The sequence below is a fragment of the Pristiophorus japonicus genome, chromosome 15 (genome assembly GCF_044704955.1).
Source record: "Pristiophorus japonicus isolate sPriJap1 chromosome 15, sPriJap1.hap1, whole genome shotgun sequence".
Taxonomy (NCBI): domain Eukaryota; kingdom Metazoa; phylum Chordata; class Chondrichthyes; family Pristiophoridae; genus Pristiophorus; species Pristiophorus japonicus.
The window spans coordinates 94,983,298-95,003,290 of record NC_091991.1 but is presented as its reverse complement, the minus strand read 5'-3'; the positions used below and the strand labels follow the sequence as shown (position 1 = coordinate 95,003,290).

The 19,993-nt window shown below is 45.7% G+C and overlaps 1 protein-coding gene across 1 annotated transcript in view; it reads right to left on the bottom strand.

The window, feature by feature from the left end:
• Nucleotides 1-12,636: 12,636 nt before the first annotated feature.
• The window catches only part of LOC139281569 (uncharacterized), a 111,181-nt gene continuing 103,824 nt past the window's right edge, over nt 12,637-19,993 (bottom strand). The window contains exon 17 of the mRNA XM_070901727.1: nt 12,637-12,896. Within this exon, the coding sequence (XP_070757828.1) occupies nt 12,838-12,896 (59 nt within the window). The 3' untranslated portion in view covers nt 12,637-12,837. The remainder of the gene's footprint in view (nt 12,897-19,993) is intronic.

The following is a 19,993-nucleotide window of genomic DNA, read 5'->3' as shown; positions in this document are numbered from 1 at the left end:
GTGGGGGAGTTAATGTACTGGGTGATGGGGTTCAGTGGGGGAGTTAATGTCCTGGGGGTTGGGGTTCAGTGGCGGAGTTAATGTACTGGGGGTTGGGGTTCAGTGACAGAGTTAATGTACTGAGGGTTGGGGTTCAGTGGCGGAGTTAATGTAGTGCGGGATGGGGTTCAGTGGGGGAGTTAATGTACTGGGGGATGGGGTTTAGTGGGGGAGTTAATGTACTGGTGGATTGTGTTCAGTGGGGGAGTTAATGTTCTGGGGATGGGGTTCATTGGGGGAGTTAATGTTCTGGGGGATGGTGTTCAGTGGGGGAGTTAATGTACTGGGGATGGTGTTCAGTGAGACAGTTAATGTAATGGGGATGGGGTTCAGTGGGAGAGTTAATGTACTGGGGGATGGGTTTCAGTGGGGGAGTTAATGTACTCGGGATGTGGTTCAGTGGGGAGTTAATGTTCTGGGGATGGGGTTCAGTGGGGTAGTTAATGTACTTGGGATGTGGTTCAGTGGGGAGTTACTGTTCTGGGGACGGGGTTCAGTGGGGTAGTTAATGTACTCGGGATGTGGTTCAGTGGGGAGTTAATGTTCTGTGAATGGGGTTCAGTATCTTTTCCTCACCAGAATTGGCTGACTATTTTACTCACTCACAACATGATACTCAATGTTATTTTTCCAGCAATTTCTGGGCCAATCAATCTGTCTCAACCTTTTACATTGTGTCCATTCGTCATCTCTCCCACATCCTTCACCATATTGTCATTTCTCCCACTTTGTTACGTGTCCTTTCCCTCCTAAAAATGTTGCTACCTGATATGTTTATTTCACACTTCTATCCAACAGCAGTGTGTGCCTTCTACAAGATGCACTGCAGCAAGTCGCCAAAGCTTCTTTGTCAGTTCCATATAGTGGACTACTGCTCCACGTCGTTGATGACTGAGGTAGCACAATTATTGCTATTTACCATAAAAAGAGCATTGGCGCCATCTTGGAGTCTGTATGTTGTAATGATGTAGAGAATATACCACATTTGGCAACGTAGAATGCGATTCCTGGATACCTGAGCTGAAAATCTTGTTGGTGGATGATTCTAGCCAAAGAACAGAGAGACTAGAGACGTCCTCTCTGTTACAGAGCAGCTAAAAATGCCAGGGAAATTACAGCACACTTGGTTGAACTGAAGAGTCCAGATGGCCGCGCATCTGGGAATAGGGGGCCTGGTTGAATTCCATCGCGACCGAGAGATGTTTGGAGTGTATGTGGAGCAGCTAGAAAGGTTTTTCACCGCAAATAGTATCATCGAAGGCCCCGATGATGAAAACCGGTGGTGTTGGAAAGAAAACGGGCTATTTTCCTGACTGAAGCAGGCCCCAAGGTGTATGAAACCCTGATAAATGTGCTTATTCCCGTCAAGCCAAAGGACAGATCACTTATGGAGATTCTAAGCAAGTTAGAATAGCACTACAGTCCTGAGCCTCTAGAAATTGCTGAAAGTTATCATTTCGGAATATGGGATCTATGAATTGATGAAAGTACCAGTGAGTACATTGTAGCACTAAAAAAGTTACCTATTCACTGTCATTTTGGAAACTTTCAGGACCGAGTATTGTGTGACCGCTTTGTTTGTGGAATGAAAAATGAAGCAATGAGGAGGATGTTGTTGACAACTGCTAACTTGACTGTTGATTTAGCTTGTCAGACAGATTTGTCGATGGACATGGCCGACCAATATTTCCGAGAATTTCGTACCATTTCCAGTCATCAGATAACCGAGGTAAATTGCCTGCAGGTTAAAAGTAAAAGTCAATTGGGACCCAAGGCCTCAGCAACTGGCAATGGTAACAGAACATTGAAGTCGTGCTATTGGTGTCTGGGACAACACATTGCTCAAAGTTGTCCATATGTGAAGGCAGAGCATTTCTTCTGCAGTTAAACTGGGCATCTTGCCGACTGAAGAGTAGACCAACTTTTAAGACTATAAGTAGAAATCCCCAGAGACTACATAGCATTGAAGAAAAGCAACAGGATGAAGAGATACATATCATCAGGAGCACGAGGGTATCTAACAGCGATTTGAAAAGTATCATCATCCAAGTAGATGTTGCAGGAACCAGGATACCCATTTAAATTGACACTGGTGCATCCGTGAGCGTAGTACCGGAATCGCTATATCTCGACAAATTGCGTGATTTCTCAAGGTAGAGCTGCGAGGCTACTCAGGAGAGCAAATTTCTGTGGTAGGACTTATCACCGTACCAGTGAAATACAAGGGTCAATTTCAGAGCTTGCCTCTCTTAGTAATGGCAGGAGACAAGCCTGCGTTACTAGATAGAAATTGTTTGGGATTACTGAAGCTGGATTGGAGTGAGATTTTTCATGTAGAAATGAGATTTGCATCGAAGGATGATGCCATCAAGAAGTATCTGAAGGTGTTCCGGAAGACAGGCAGTCCGATCCAAGGCTTCAAGGCGAGTATCATGGTACAGAAGGACGCTTGACCAGTTTACTGCAAGCCACGTCCCTATGCACTCAAGGAGAGAGTTGAGCAAGAACTCAAAAGACTAGAGACTGAGAACATTATCTTTGATAGATAGATATAATTGGGCTACACCCATTGTTGTTGTACCTAAGTCCGATGGTAAGGTAAGGTTGTGTGGTGATTATAAAGTAACCCCAAACCAAGTTCTAGAGGGTAATCTTTGCCAAATGTAGAAGATTTGTTCACAACGCTGACAGGTGGTCAGATCTTCTCAAAGTTCGATCTCACAAATGCCTACTTACAACTTGAACTAGATGAGGAGTCCAAGTCATACTTGACTATAAATACTCATCTAGGCCTCTATCAATTTAATAGGCTACCATTTGGAATGTCTTCCGCACCCGCCATATTCCAAAGGGTGGTGAACCAGATTTTGCAAGACATTGAATGGGTAGTATGTTATTTAGATGACATACTCATTTCAGCACCGAACAGACAAATTAATAATAACATACTGAATGAAGTCCTCAAATGGCTAGAGAAGCACAGAGTATGAGTATCTGCTCGCAAGTGTGAGTTATTTCAAAACTCTGGAGTACTTAGTGCACAGAGTAGACAAAGATGGTTTACACCCAACCAAGGGAAAGCTGGATGCAATTAGAAATGCACCCACTCCCAAGAATGTCACTGAACTTCGAACATTTTGGGGTCTTTTGAACTATTATGAGAAGTTCCTACCAAATTTGGCTACAGTGTTACATCCACTAAATGAGCTGCTGAAAAAACAGGTCCATTTGAAGTGGTCAGAAGAATGCGTCACAGCATTCAAGGAGTGTAAAAGCCAGTTGGTAGAGAGCACCATGTAAATTCACTAAGACGTATCTAAGGAGATCAAGCTAGCATGTGATGCCTCTTTGTATAGAGTTGGGTCAGTGATCTCTCATGGATTACATAGTGGGGAGGAGAGACCAATTGCTTTTGCTTCATGCACTCTCAGTGCCAGTGAGTGTAATTATATGCAGATCGAAGAAGAAGCGTTGGCATTAACTTTTGGGGTCAAGAAGTTCCACAAATACTTGTATGGTTGTAAGTTTACCATCATTACAGACCATAAGCCCGATAGCAATCCTCCATCCAAAGTCCCAGTTCCAACATTAGCTGCAGCCCGAATGCAGAGATGGGCTTTGATTTTGTCAGCATATACGGATGATATTGAATACAGATGATCAGTTGATCACAGTAATGCTGATGCTATGTCTAGGTTTCCATCCCCATCACAAGTTACACCCTATAGGGAAGAAGTGTTCTATTTTTCATACATTGATGAACTGCTAGTCATGGCTGAAGAAATTGGTAGAGCAACCAAACGTGACCCAGTATATGATTTTATTGCAAATGGCTGGCCAAACCAGATGTCAGAGAAAGATATTCATCCATTCTTCATTCATAGGAATGAATTATCAGTTGATGAAGATTGCATCATGTGGGGTGCAAGAGGGGTTATTCCAAATAAATTCAAGTCCAAATTATTAGGAATTCTTCATGACCAGCACCTGGGAATGTGCTTGACCAAGGGTTTTGCACGTAGTTACTTATGATGGCCAGGGCTAGATAAACATATAGAGTACATCGTGAGTCAGTGATGATGATGATGACAACATGTCATCGGTAAACAAGAAACTACCATCAGTACCATTACAGCCAGGGAAATGACCTCTCAGGATGTGGCAAATGTTACGTATTGATTTTGCTGAGCTAGAATGACAGCAATTGTTCATTGTGATTGAAAGCCATTCGAAGTGGATAGAGGAAAATAACAAGTCAAATACTAGACCATTTGCGAAGATTATTTTTTTCATATAGTCTCCGAAAAGAAATTGTGTCTGATAATGGCCCACAATTTTGTATATTTTGCTTGTGAACTGTAATTTGCACAGTTCACGAGCAAAAATTGTGTGAAACATACCAAGGTTCCACCGTACCACCCTACTTCAAATGGTGCAGCAGGGTGCACTGTACAAATTTTAAAACATGCCCTCATCAAACAAATGTTGGATCTAAAACTAAAGAAATGGCAGTTGTCGTTGGATCATAAATTGGCAAATTTTCTAATTACTTATCGTAATACTCCTCATGCAACTACTGGTAGAACAGAGTTCTCAAACGACAGCCACAAACTAGATTCTCATTGTTAAAGCCAAACTTGGCACAGTCAGTAGAAGAGAAACAATTAAGACAGAAAGAGAATCATGATAGAGGTAGAGTAAGAGAGAGAAGTGTGAAATTGAATCAGAAGGTGAGAGTGAAGAATCATCACCATAAATGGTTAAAGTGGTTACCAGGAAGAGTATTGAAGATATGTGGTCCTCGCACATATTTGGTCAAATTGTGTGATCATGGATAGGTTAGGTTTGTTCACATTGATCATATTTTACCTACAGACGTGGAAGGAGTTGAAAGTTGGAATGATTCGATTATTTCTGACTCATCAGATAGTCTTGTTACAAGTACAGTACCAGTAGCAAATCCTACATCAGATGTTCGAGAAACAAGTCCAACAGAAAGTCAGAATTTAAGTCAGACAAACAGTCTGAAGTTGTAGAGAGTCCAAATTTGATCAAGAGTTACCCTTGGAGAAAAACTCTCCTCAGGATCAGCCTAGAATGAGTCTAAATTCAACACCATGTTTGAAAGGTTCTGTTTAAGAGTGAAGGTATCCTCTTTGATTTGTAAATATGGCAAAATAAGTCCATATCTTTTGTTATGTATAATCATGCAAGTTATGTATGATGATTGTTTGTTATAATTACTTCTTCATTAAGGAGGGAGTGTGTAATATATATCGCTCTATCTAGTGGTAATGCAACTATTGTTGTTTACAATAATAAAAAGGTATGAGGCCATCTTGGGGTCTGTGTGTGTTATAATGTAAGGAAGATATCACAGGCAGCGTCTCCCAAACCCGTGACCTTTACACGTAGAAGGACAAAGGCAGCAGGCGCATAGGAACACCATCACCTGAAAGTTCCTCTCCACGTCACACACCATCCTGACTTGGAAATATATCACCGTTCCTTCATCGTCGCTAGGTCAAGATCCTGGAACTCCCTCCCTCACAGCACTGTGGGTGTACCTTTACCACTGCCACAGTTCAAGAAGGCAGCTTACCATCAACTTCTAAAGGGCAATAAATGCTGGCCTTGGCAACGAGGCCCACAGTCCGAAAATAAGTAAATAATTCGTAAGTTCAGTCCGACTGCAAGTAGATGTATAGACAGCACATGTAGCTCCCTCCAATGGCTTATTGTTTAAATGCAACTCCCAATGTACAGCTAAAAAAGGACATGCATAAACCAAAAATAATAAATACTGCAAACAGGAGGTGATTTAGCAGCAGGAAGGGAAGCAGGTAAATGTTTAGCGAGGGACCCTGTATCAGAACGGACCCCGGCCTGCGAGCACCATCGGAGCAGGCCGGGGAGCGGAAGGAGCAACGTGGCGGTGTACCACTCCAGGGAGCAGCATGTGTTGGAGCAGGAGAGCAACGGCAGTGAAAAGTGACATCACCAAGGTCCAGGTCAGTGATTGGAGCGTGGGCAGGTACAGCAGGAGCGGCGAGGTTGGGGCGAAGGAGCGGCGAGAGATTATAGAGGGACGTGATCGGGGCCCAGGAGAGGCGCGAGTTCGGGGCCCAGAAGAGCTGAGGGTCCTGGGGCAGCACGGGCCAGCCCACACTGCGATATGTGTGCGCACTAGGTCACTGCAGCAGAGCTGGTCTCCAGTCGTCTTGGTTAATCCTTGCCACTGGACCAAGACCTAGCTCGGTCAAGCCCGTGTGGTGGCTGGTGTGCAACGGTCACCCCACGTTAAAAAAATCCACGCACAGGCATCTTCCACCCTTCAACATATAGTTCGGGATCTGGAATTTTAGGTCCAGCTTTGAAACACCCATGAACTTTCTGACGTGGAAGCAAGTCACCCTCGGTTCGAGGGTCTGTCTCTGATACCCCTCCCCAAATGCATTACCTCACACATGTCCGGACTGAATCCCATTTGCCACTTTTCTACCCAACTGACCAGTCCATCGATATCTTCCTGCAGTGTAGAGCGTTCCTCCTCACTGTTAACCACACGGCCAATTTTAGTATTATCTGGAAACTTCTTTATCATGCCCCCTACATTTAAGTCTAAATCATTAATATACACTACAAAAAGCAAGGGACCTAGTACGGAGCCCTGTGGAACCCCACTGGAAACAGCCTTCGCAAACACAAAAACATCCATCGACCATTACCCTTTGCTTCCTACCTCTGAGCCAATTTTGGATCCTATTTGCCACTCTCCCTTGAATCCCACGGGCTTTTACTTTTTTGATCAACCTTGCCAAAAGCCTTGCTAAAATCCATGTAGACCCCATCAAACGCACTACTTCCTCAAAAAATTCAATCGTTAGTCAGACACCACATTCCCTAAACAAATACATGCTGACTGTCCCTGATTCATCAGTAACGTTCTAACTGAAAACATCCTCTATCCCAGGGGGGGGGATTCTCTCTCCCGGGGAATTCTCTATCCCAGGAAGGGGGGGAATTCTCTATCCCGGGGGGGGGGGGGGTAATTCTCTATCCCAGGAAGGGAGGAAGGGGGAGGGATTCTCTATCCCGGGGGGGGGGGGGATTCTCTATCCCAGGAAGGGAGGAAGGGGGAGGGATTCTCTATCCCGGGGAGGGGAAGGGGGGGGATTCTCTATCCCGAGGGGGGAAGGGGGGTGGATTCTCTATCCCGGGGGGGGGGGAGATTCTCTATCCCAGGAAGGGAGGAAGGGGGAGGGATTCTCTATCCCGGGGAGGGGAAGGGGGGGGATTCTCTATCCCGAGGGGGGAAGGGGGGTGGATTCTCTATCCCGGGGGGGGGGGGAGATTCTCTATCCCAGGAAGGGAGGAAGGGGGGTGGGGGTGAATCTCTATCCCGGGGGGGGGATTCTCTATCCCAGGAAGGGGGGGGGATTCTCTATCCCAGGAAGGCGGGGGGAATTCTCTATCCCGGGGGGGGGGGAGGGGGGGAATTCTCTATCCCGGAGGGGGTTGTTTCTCTATCCCAGGGGGTGGGGTGTGAGTCCCTATCCGGGGGCGGGGGGGGGAGTGGAAGAATGGGTGGGGGAGGGGATTCTCTGTCCCGGGGGGCGACAACATTTAAAACATGACTATAGGACTAAGGTCAGGACTACAGGCCGGCCTGAAATATTGAAATGACCCTATAACTGTGATTTGGGAGCTGGGCAGATCTCGAGTGTATATCCAGCACTTGCCGTGACACTTTACAGAAACACTATAAAATCTGTTTGAAATGAATGCTAATACATGAAATGTTCATCAGCTGCCTAGTTTAGATTGTCCTTGAACTCTCTTATAAACCCAGTGCAGTGTATTTTAATTGTTACTTGACAAACTAATGAACATTGAGTTACAGTACTCTGGCATGAAATGAGTGATCTCCCTCAGGCCACAGCTTTCAAAGATGCAGTAGGTGAAATTTTCGCTGATTTAATGGAACATCAGGGTTGGCCGAGTAATATTTTCACAGCTTTAAGTACTAAGGTTACAGTTGGCATTATAGATTTCTGTCATCAATGGACTATAAATTGTTCCTGGCACAAATGCTTGCGAAGGCATTTATCATTTTTCATCCTGATCTGGGCTCACCCTTTTGAGAAAAGTACAGCAAATGATAGAGATTCAGCTTAAGAAGGCTGGAACTATAGTTTGTGTTCAATGTGGCTGAGAGAACATGAACATTGCCCACTGTGAGTGGAATATTATGCTGTTTAATGACACGAAGGGCAGAGCAACCTGCAACTTAATGGGGATGAAATTCGATAAGGCCCATAAATGGGCTCGGGCATCATGATGCAAGGTATGGCCAGGCCGGTTCAGAAAGCACAGGCAGCTCGTCCATTTGGTGCTGCTGGTTAATGAACATGATAGAAGTGCAAAGGCTAGCGACGAACGAGCTTCCAACAAGCTGTGCGCTCAGCAGGGGCCCAAGTTTGGGTACCTGGAGCGAGGCTTAATTTACATAAAGCTAGCCTGCTCTTTTTCAAGGCAGTCTTTAGCCCTTAAAGCTGAACTGCCTTCTGCACATCAAAAATGCTAAAAGCGCTTGAATACTAACATAAATGATTCAATAGGCCAGGGAAAGGCACCCAGGGTCTCGGATAGAGCATGCGAGCTTTGTGCAGGGTGCCAATACTGGATGAGAGTTCCTCTGCGCGCATGATGTCAGACCCTACAAACAGGATGTGGGACTAGATGTAGTCACCACATTACAGAAATGATGTGATTGTACTAGAGAGGGTTCAGAGGGGATTGACGAGGATGTTGCCACGACTGGAGAATTTTAGCTACGAGGAAAGATTGCAGAGGCTGGGGTTTGCTTTCTTTGGAACAGACGAGGCTGAGGGGAGACCTGATTGAGTTGTATAAAATTATGAGGGGCCTCTTGGGTATAGTCTATAGACCCCCTAATAGTAGCTACACTGTTGGACAGAGTATAAATCAGAGATAATGGAGGCTTGTAAGAAAGGTACGGCAATAATCATGGGCGATTTTAATTTTCATATTGATTGGGCAAAACAAATTGGTCAAGGTAACCTCGAGGAAGAGTTCATAGAGTGTATCCGGGATAGTTTCCTTGAACAGTAAGTTGAGGAACCAACCAATGAGCAGGCTAGCCTGAATCTGATACTGTGTCATGAGACAGAATTAATAAATGATCTCCTAGTAAAGGATCCTCTAGGAAAGAGTGATCATAACATGGTTGAATTTCAAATTCAGTTGCAGGGTGAGAAAGTTGGATTTCAAACCAGTGTCCTGATCTTAAATAAAGGCGATTACAAAGGTATGAAGGCATAGTTGGCTAAAGTGAACTGGGAAAATAGATTAAATAGATTGATAAGCAATGGCGGAGATTAAAGGAGATATTTCATAACTTTCAACAAAATATATTTCAGTGAAGAGGAAAGACTTCAAGAGAAGGGAATACCATCTGTGGCTAACTAAGGAAGTAAAGGATGGTATCAAACTGAAAACAATGGTATACAAACTGGCCAAGATCAGTGGGAGGACAGAGGATTTGGAAATTTTCAAAAACCAGCAAAGGATGACTAAAAAAATAATAGAGAGGGAAGATAGATTATGAGAGTAAACTAGCAAGAAATATAAAAATAGATAGTGAGAGCTTCTACAGGTATATAAAAAGGAAAAGGGTAGCTAAAGTAAATGTTGATCCCTTAGAGGATGAGACTGGGGAATTAATAATGGGGAACAGAGAAATGGCAGCGACTTTGAACAAATATTTTGTATTGGTCTTCACGGTAGAAGACACTAAAAACATTCCAATAATGGATAATCAATGGGCTATAGGGAGGGAGGAACTTAAAACAATCATTATCACTAAAGAAAAATTATTCAGTAAAATAATGGGACTAAAGGTGGACAAGTCCCCTGGACCTGATGGCTTGCATCCCATGGTATTAAAAGATGTGGCTGCAGAGATAATGGCTGCATTGGTTGTAATCTACCAAAATTCCCTGGATTTTGGAGAGTACCCAGCGGATTGGAAAACCGCAAATGTAACGCCCCTATATAAAAAAGGAGGCAGACAGAAAGCAGGAAACTATAGACCAGTTAGCCTAACATCGGTCGTTGGGAAAATGCTGGAGTCCATTATTAAGGAAGTAGTAGCAGGACATTTGGAAAAGCATAACACAGTCAAGCAGAGTCAGCATGGTTTTATGAAAGGAAAATCATGTTTGACAAATTTACTGGAGTTATTTGAGGATGTAACGAGCAGGGTGGATAGGGGGGAACCAGTGGATGTGGTATATTTGGATTTCCAGAAGACATTCGATAAGGTGCCACATAAAAGGTTACTGCACAAGATAAAAACTCACTGAGTTGGGGTAATATATTAGCATGGTAGCAGACTGGCTAACTAACAGAAGACGGATCATTTTCTGGTTGGCAAACGGTAACAAGTGCGGTGCCAGAGGGATCGGTGCTAGGGCCTTTGCTATTTACAATCTATATTAATGACTTGGACGAAGGGACCGAGTGTAATGTAGCCAAGTTTGCTGATGATACAAAGATGGGTGGGAAAGCAAGTTGCGAGGATGACACAAAGAATCTGCAAAGGGATATAGACAGGCTAAGTGAGTGGGAAAACATTTGTCAGATGGAGTATAATGTGGGACAGTGTGAGATTATCCACTTTGGCAGGAAAAATAAAAAAGCAAATTATTATTTAAATGGAGAGAAATTACAAAGTGCTGCAGTACAGAGAGACCTGGGGGTCCTTGTGCATGAAACACAAAATGTTAGTATGCAGGTACAGCAAGTAATCAGGAAGGCAAATGGAATGTTGGCCTTTATTGCAAGGGGGATAGAGTATAAAAACAGAGAAGTCCTGCTACAACTGTACAGGGTATTGGTGAAGCCACACCTGGAGTACTGTGTATAGTTTTGGTCTCCATATTTAAGGATCAACATACTTGCAATGGAGGCAGTTCAGAAAGGTTCGCTCAGTCGATTCCTGAGATGTAGGGGTTGACTTATGAAGAAAGGTTGAGTAGGTTGGATCTATACTCATTGGAGTGTAGAAGAATGAAAGGGGATCTTATTGAAACAGAAAAGATACTGAAGGTAGATGCAGAGAGGATGTTTCCACTCACTGGGCAATCCAGAACTAGGGAGCATAGTTTAAGAATAAGGGGCTGCCCATTTTGAACTGAGATGAGGAGGAATTTCTTCTCTCAGAAGGTTGTAAATCTGCCCCAGAGAGCTGGGGAGGCTCGGTCATTGAATATATTTAAGGTGGAGATTGACAGATTTTTGAAAGATAAGGGAATAAAGGGTTATGGGGAGCGGGCAGGAAGTGCAGCTGAGCACAAGATCAGATCAGTCATGATCTTATAGAATGGCGGAGCAGGCGCGAGGGGCCGAATGGCCTACTCCTGCTCCTATTGCCTATGTTCCTAGATAGAGTGGATACGAAGGACCTATTTCCCTCAGCAGAGGGGTCAACAACCAGGGGCTATAGATTTAAGGTAATTGGGGGGAGGTTTAGAGGGGATTTGTGGGGAAATTTCTTCATCTAGAAGGTGGTTGGAGTCTGGAACTCACTGCCTGAAAGGGTGGTAGAGGCAGAAACCCTCACCACATTTAAAAGGTACTTGGATGTGCACCTGAAGTGTTGTAACCTACAGGGCAACAGACCAAGAGCTGGAAAGTGGGATTAGGCTGGATAGCTCTTTGTCGGCCAGCGCGGGCATGATGGGCTGAAATGGCCTCCTTCCGTGCTGTAAATGTCTATGATTGTATCGCCGAGGCCTCCAGAACCTGGCTCCAGTGCTCAAAGAAGTTTCATGATCTCAGACGAGTGGTCAAGGTCACTGAATGCATCTTGAAAAGCTGTCTCCTACCAACTGCACCACTAGTTTCACACACTGCTCAAAGCACGACACCACCCCCCGCCCCCAATAACTCACCCACCAACAACTGCTACCAAACATGTGGCACACCTCCCATTCCTAGATTCCCCTCACCCCTTGGAGGAGATGGTGCTGGCCATTCTTGGCAGGGGCATGGATGAGCTCTTCAGTGGCGGGATTGAAATAATACAAGATACTGGTATACATTATCCTCCTTCTCACATCCCACTTCCCCCTCAGCCCACAGTCTCTTCTGATTTATAAGCTACACATGGTATAAGCATGTACCTTTCACGTTCCCACCCTCGCCTCACCACAACCCTATCCTTGTACCTTCCTTATTTCACACACCCAAGAAATCCAGCTGGGCCAGCCAATGGTTGACCAAGAAGAGGAAGAGGAGTATGATGAAGAATCACCATTACTCAATTTCACACTCCCAGTCATCAGCTCCTCGAGGTCATCCTGCAAGACCATGTGCAGTGTCCCCCACAAACGTTTCAATAAGATCACCTCTCATTCTTCTAAACTCCAATGAGTAGAGGCCCAACCTGCTCAACCTTTCTTCATAAGACAACCCCTTCATCCCAGGAATCAACCTCGTGAACCTTCTCTGAACTGCCTCCAGTGCAAGAATATCCTTCCTTAAATAAGGAGACCAAAAAGAAAAGGGATTGTTACATTAAATGTGTTGAATTGCAAACCACTCATCGTAGAAGAGAAACATTGTGGAGGAAATGTCTAGACAGATCCAGGAGTTAAGTAGGATTGACCCCCTCCAGTCCTGGCAGACCGAGCACAACTTTAGAAACTATAGCTATGGTATAATGCACACTGTATATGGCACCAGTTACAGATCTTTTTAACTTAATGCAATCTAGCATTCCTGTTCTGGCTCCTGGGCTGATGGGAAATCCAGTTGCTTATTGACCATTCCTGTAAGGAAGAGAGGGCATCCGTAAATAACAGTTATTGTGAATGTTGCAGAATGAGAACAAAACACTGAAATTACTCCTTACAAAGAAACTCCCAACACAACTCAATGCCTCAAGCTCCTCCCACTGCTTTTCCTCTTCCAGCAAGTGTACATCTCCTGAACCTCTGAGATTATCCAATTACAACAACAACTTATATTAAACAGCGCCATACTAAAACGTCCTAAGGCCTGTCACAGAAGTGATTATCGAATAGAAATTGAGACCGAGCCAAATAAGGAAATATTAGATCAGGTGACCAAAAGTATGGTCAAAGAGGTAGCTTCTTGAAGGAGGAAAGAGAGATAGAGAGGCGGAGAGGTTTAGGGAGGGAGTTCCAGAGCTTGGGGCCCAGGCAACTGAAGGCATGGCCACCAATGGTAGAGCGATTATAATCAGGGATGCTCAAGAGGCCAGAATTAGAGGAGTTCAGATATCTCGGAGTGTGGCAGAGTCATGGAGCGATTTGAAAAATTGAGGTGTTGCTTAACCGGGAGCCAATGTAGATCAGCAAGCACAGGGGTGATGGGTCAGTTTGGACTCAGGCAGCCGAGGTTAGGATGACCTCAAGTTTATGGAGGCTATAAAGTGGGAGGCCAGCCAGGAGAGCCTTAGAATAGTCAAGTCTAGAGGTAATAAAAGCATGGATGAGGGCTTCAGCAGCGGATGAGCTGAGGCAGGGGCGGAGTCAGATAATGTTACAGAGGTGGAAATAGGCGGTGTTAGTTATGCTGCGGATATGTGGTCGGAAGCTCATCTCGGGGTCAAATATGACACCAATGTTGTGAACAGTCAGGTTCAGCCTCAGACAGTTTCCAGGGAGAGAGATGTAGTCGGTGGCTAGAGAACGGAATTTGTGGCAGGGGCCGAAGACAATGTCTTTCATCTTCCCAATATTTAGGAGAAAATTTCTGCTCATCCAGCACTGGATGTCGGACTAACAGTCTGACAATTTAGAGACGGTGGAGGGGTGGAGAGAAGTGGTGATGAGGTAGAGCTGGGTGTCATCAGTGTACATGTGGAAACTGATGCTGTGTTTCTAGATGATGTTGCCAAGGGGCAGCATGTAGATGAGAAATAGGAGGGGGCCAAGGACAGATCCTTGGGGAACACCAGAGGTAATGGTGTGGGCGCAGGAAAAGAAGCCATCTCTGGATACAGCTTGATAAACAGGGAGCCTGCACAATTAGCTTGCCAGCTTTTCAGTGCAAAAACTGCATGCATGGAATTTTGAATGGACCCCTTAAAGGGGCTACGTGGGCGGCAAAAAAAATAACAGGGAACATTAGTGATCAACTGTGTCGGGAAGGACAAGGAGGCAGTCGCATAGGATGGCATTTATGACTTTGATAAGAGCTGTTCTGAAGCTGTGGCAGGTGTGGAAGCCAGATTGGAGGGATTCAAACATGGAGTTCCGGGAAAATGGGCACGGATTTGGGAGGCGGCAACACGTTCAAGGACTTTGGAGAGGAAAGGGAGGTTGGAGATGGGGCGATAGTTTGCAAGGACGGAGGGGTCGAAGGTTGCAGAGGAAAGGAGCGATGAGCAATTTTTGCTGTCTGAAGCTCCCATACACTGCGTTTGCCGGTTTCTCAATGGAAACACACACATGCGCAGAAGTTTGAATGGCCCGCCCAGCCCCTTTAAAAGGGTCGTGCTCCCATAAACATTGGTGATGACGGCAGATTTGAGGAAGAGGGGGACAGTACCTGAGGAGAGAGAACCGTAACAATGTCGGTTAACATGGGAGCCAGAAAAGGGAAGTTGGGTGGTCAGCAGTTTAGTGGGAATAGGGTCAAAGGAACAGGAAGTGGGTCTCATGGACAGGATGAGCTCGGAGAGGTCAAACGGGGAGATCAGAGAGAAACTGGAGTAAGATGCGAGTTCAGGGCAGGGGGAACCTTAGAGGAAGTTTGGCCCAGTGGGCTAAGGTAAGAGAGGGAAGAGGGAGAGGCAGAGGAAGATGGTCTCAATCGAAGTGATAAAGAAGTCCATGAGCTCCTCACACTTATGGAGATGAGGAGGAGACAGAGGAGAGGGGTTTAAGAAGACAGTTTGTAGTAGAGTAAAGAGGGTTATCTTTGCATTCCAAGCTGATCATGGAATAGTGAGTGATTTTGGCAGAGGAGAGCAGGACCCGATAATGCTTTATGTGGTCCAGACAGATCTGGTGGTGAATGGCTAAACCAGTTGTCCACCATATCCGTTCAATCTGCATCCCTTGGACTTAAGGGAGTGAAGATGAGGGCCATACCAAGGGGAACGGCAAATGTGAGAGAGTAATCATTTTAACGGGGACTCATCATCATCATCATTATTATAGGCAGTCCCTCGGAATCAAGGAAGACTTGCTTTCACTCCTGAAGTGAGTTCTTTGGTGGCTGAACAGTCCAATATGAGAGCCACAGACTCTGTCACAGGTGGGACAGATAGTCGTTGAGGGAAGGGGTGGGTGGGACTGGTTTGCCACACGTTCCTTCCGCTATCTGCGTTTGTTTTCTGCATGCTCTCGGCGTTGAGACTCGAGGTGCTCAGCACTCTCTCGGATGCACTTCCTCCACTTAGGGCGGTCTTGGGCCAGGGATTCCCAGGTGTCAGTGGGGATGTCGCACTTTATCAGGGAGGCTTTGAGGGTGTCCTTGTAGGGTTTCCGCTGCCCACCTTTGGCTCGTTTGCTGTGAAGGAGTTCAGAGTAGAGCGCTTGCTTTGGGAGTCTCGTGTCTGGCATGCGGACAATGTGGCCTGCCCAGCGGAGCTGATCAATTGTGGTCAGTGCTTCAATGCTGGGGATTAAATGTGAAGGTGCAGGTGTGATTGAGCAGATCGGTGGCTGCAGAAATATCGTGGTGGTGAATGGAGGGCCAAAGGCTGGACAGTTGGGATTTTGAAAGTGTAGGAGTAAGTGAGTCGGGAGAGTTTGTTTGTCCAGGGCTGGCCACAGAAGGACCGTTTCTGGGGTGGGTGGGACCTGTGCAGGCCGGAGGGGTGGCATCTCAACAGAGCCGGGACCAATGTCCTCACAGTGGGGAGATCTGCTAGTGCTGTCGGGAAGAGTTCAAACCAATTTGGCAGGAGGATGGGCACCAGGATGTAGCATTAGAAAGGAGAAACAAGATGCACAAAGGATTGGGAGAGACCGGGAATACTAGAGTAAGAAATAGTACGGTATTACGTGGGGTCAGACTAAGAGAGAATACAAGGTCTAATATAGGTTTACAGTGCATGTGTATGAATGCACAAAGTGTGGTAAACAAGGTTAGTGAGCTGCAGGCACAAATAGCCACATGGGAATATGAGGTTGTGGCGATAACGGAGACCTGGCTCAAAAAGGGTGGGATTGAGTTTTAAATATTCTTGGATAGGTAGGAAGGAAAGGCAGTATTGGTTATGGAGAATGTTACAGTGCTGGAGAGAGAGGATGTCCTGGAGGGGTCAAGGACAGAATCTATTTGGTTAGAGTTAAGAAACAATGGAGGTACCATTACACCACTAGGTATATTCTAGAGAAACATAGAAACATAGAAAATAGGTGCAGGAGTAGGCCATTCGGCCCTTCTAGCCTGCACCGCCATTCAATGAGTTCATGGCTGAACATGCAACTTTAGTACCCCATTCCTGCTTTCTCACCATACCCCTTGATTCCCCTAGTAGTAAGGACTTCATCTAACTCCTTTTTGAATATATTTAGTGAATTGGCCTCAACAACTTTCTGTGGTAGAGAATTCCACAGGTTCATCACTCTCTGGGTGAAGAAGTTCCTCCTCATCTCGGTCCTAAATGGCTTACCCCTTATCCTTAGACTGTGTCCCCTGGTTCTGGACTTCCCCAACATTGGGAACATTCTTCCTGCATCTAACCTGTCTAACCCCGTCAGAATTTTAAACGTTTCTATGAGGTCCCCTCTCATTCTTCTGAACTCCAGTGAATACAAGCCCAGTTGATCCAGTCTTTCTTGATAGGTCAGTCCCGCCATCCCGGGAATCAGTCTGGTGAACCTTCGCTGCACTCCCTCAATAGCAAGAATGTCCTTCCTCAGGTTAGGAGATCAAAACTGTACACAATACTCCAGGTGTGGCCTCACCAAGGCCCTGTACAATTGAAGCAACACCTCCCTGCCCCTGTACTCAAATCCCCTCGCTATGAAGGCCAACATGCCATTTGCTTTCTTAACCGCCTGCTGTACCTGCATGCCAACCTTCAATGACTGATGTACCATGACACCCAGGTCTCTTTGCACCTCCCCTTTTCCTAATCTGTCACCATTCAGATAATAGTCTGTCTCTCTGTTTTTACCACCAAAGTGGATAACCTCACATTTATCCACATTATACTTCATCTGCCATGCATTTGCCCACTCACCTAACCTATCCAAGTCGCTCTGCAGCCTCATAGCATTCTCCTCGCAGTTCACACTGCCACCCAACTTAGTGTCATCCGCAAATTTGGAGATACTACATTTAATCCCCTCATCTAAATCATTAATGTACAGTGTAAACAGCTGGGGCCCCAGCACAGAACCTTGCGGTACCCCACTAGTCACTGCCTGCCATTCTGAAAAGTCCCCATTTACTCCTACTCTTTGCTTCCTGTCTGACAACCAGTTCTCAATCCATGTCAGCACACTACCCCCAATCCCATGTGCTTTAACTTTGCACATTAATCTCTTGTGTGGGACCTTGTCGAAAGCCTTCTGAAAGTCCAAATATACCACATCAACTGGTTCTCCCTTGTCCACTCTACTGGAAACACCCTCAAAAAATTCCAGAAGATTTGTCAAGCATGATTTCCCTTTCACAAATCCATGCTGACTTGGACCTATCATATTACCTCTTTCCAAATGCACTGCTATGACATCCTTAATAATTGATTCCATCATTTTACCCACTACCGATGTCAGGCTGACCGGTCTATAATTCCCTTTTTTCTCTCTCCCTCCTTTTTTAAAAAGTGGGGTTACATTGGCTACCCTCCACTCCATAGGAACTGATCCAGAGTCATAGGCTGCCAACTAGTGGGAAATTACAGAGAGTGCAAGAACTATAGCGTAGTGATAAAGGGGGACTTCAATTATCCTAGTATAGACTGGGATAGTAATAGGGAAGAATATTTGAAGTGTGTTCAAGAGAACTTTCTGGAGCAGTGTGTTTCCGGCCCAGTGAGGGAGGAAGCATTGCTGGATCTGGTTCTGGGGAATAAGGTGGGTCAGGTGGAGCTCGTGTCAATAGGGGAACATTTAGGGAACAGTGATCATAAGAATTAGAAGCGTTCGGCTCCTCGAGGCTGCTCCACCATTCAATGAGATTATGGCTGATCTTCGACCTCAACTCCACCTTCCTGTACTATCCCCATATACCTTGATTCCCTTAATATCCACTATATTCAGCAGATACCTCAAAGCGCTGGAGAAGTACCACCAGTGCTGCCTCCGCTAGATCCCGCAAATCCACTGGGAGGACAGACGCACCAACATCATGGTTCTTGCTCAGGCCAACATCCCCAGCATCGAAGCACTGACCACACTCGACCAGCTCCATTGGGCGGGCCACATCATCCGCATGCCCGACACGAGACTCCCAAAGCAAGTGCTTTACCCGGAACTCCTAAATGGCAAGCAAGCCCCAGGTGGGCAGAGGAAATGTTTCAAGGACACCCTCAAAGCCTCCTTGATAAAGTGCAACATCCTCACCGACACCTGGGAGTCCCTGGCCAAAGACCGCCCTAAGTGGAGGAAGTGCATCCGGGAGGGCGCTGAGCACCTTGAGTCTCGTCGCCAAGAGCATGCAGAAATCAAGCGCAGGCAGCAGAAGGAGCATACGGCAAACCTGTCCCACCCACCCTTTCCTTCAACCACTGTCTGTCCCACCTGTGACAGAGACTGTAAGTCCCGTATTCGACTGTACAGTCACCTGAGAACTCATTTTTAGAGTGGAAGCAAGTCTCGATTTTGAGCGACTGCCTGTGATAATATCCAAAAATCTATCGATCTCTGTCTTGAATATACTCAAAGACTGAGCCTCCACAGCCTGCTGGGGTAGAGAATTCCAAAGATTCACCACCCTCTGAGTGAAGAAGTTTCTCCTCATCTCAGTCCTAAATGGCCGAACCCTTATTCTGAGACTGTGACCCCTGGTTCTAGACTCCTCAGCCAGAGGAAACATCCTCCCTGCATCTACCCTGTCAAGCCCTGTAAGATTTTGTATGTTTCAATGAGATCACGTCTTATTCTTCTAAACTCTATAGAATATAGGTCTGGTCTACTCAATCTCTCCCCATAGGACAATCCCCCCATCCAGGAATCAGTCCCTCTATGGCAAGTATATCCTTCCTTGGGTAAGGAGACCATAGTATCATAAGGTTTAAACGGTCACCACACGTTAAAAAAATCCACGCACAGGCATCTTCCACCCCCTCAACTGGAGTTCAGGACTGGAACATCGGTTCCTTCATTGAAACATCTGTGAACTTTCGTGGAAGCAAGTCATCCTCGTTCGAGGGACCGCCTATGATGATGACTTAATTGGAGGAGGGCCAATTGCAGTGGGTTCAGAACGGATCTGGCCCGTGTAAATTGGAATCAAAGATTGGCAGCCGAAATTGTAACCAAACAATGGGCTGCCTTTAAGGGGAGATGGTTCAGGAACAGTCGAGGTACATTCCCACGAGGGGGAAAGGGAGGGCAACTAAAGTCAGAGCTCCCTGGATGATGAAAGAGTTAGAGTTAGATTAAGCAGAAAAAGAACACATATGACAGATGTCTGGTTGAAAATACATCTGAGAATGAGACTGAATAAAGAAAGTTTAGAGGAGAAGTGAAAAAGGAAATAAAAGGGGCAAAGAGTGAGTATGAGAACAGATAATCAGCTAACAAAAGGGAATTCAAGTCTTCGACAGGCATATAAATAGTAAACAGGTAGTAAGCGGAGAGGTGGGGCCGATTAGGGACTAAAAGGAGACCAATGCTTGGAGGCAGAGGGTAGGGCTGAGTACTTTGCATCTGACTTCACCAAGGAAGAAGATGCTGCAATTGACATAGTGAAAGAGGAGGTAGTAGAGATACTG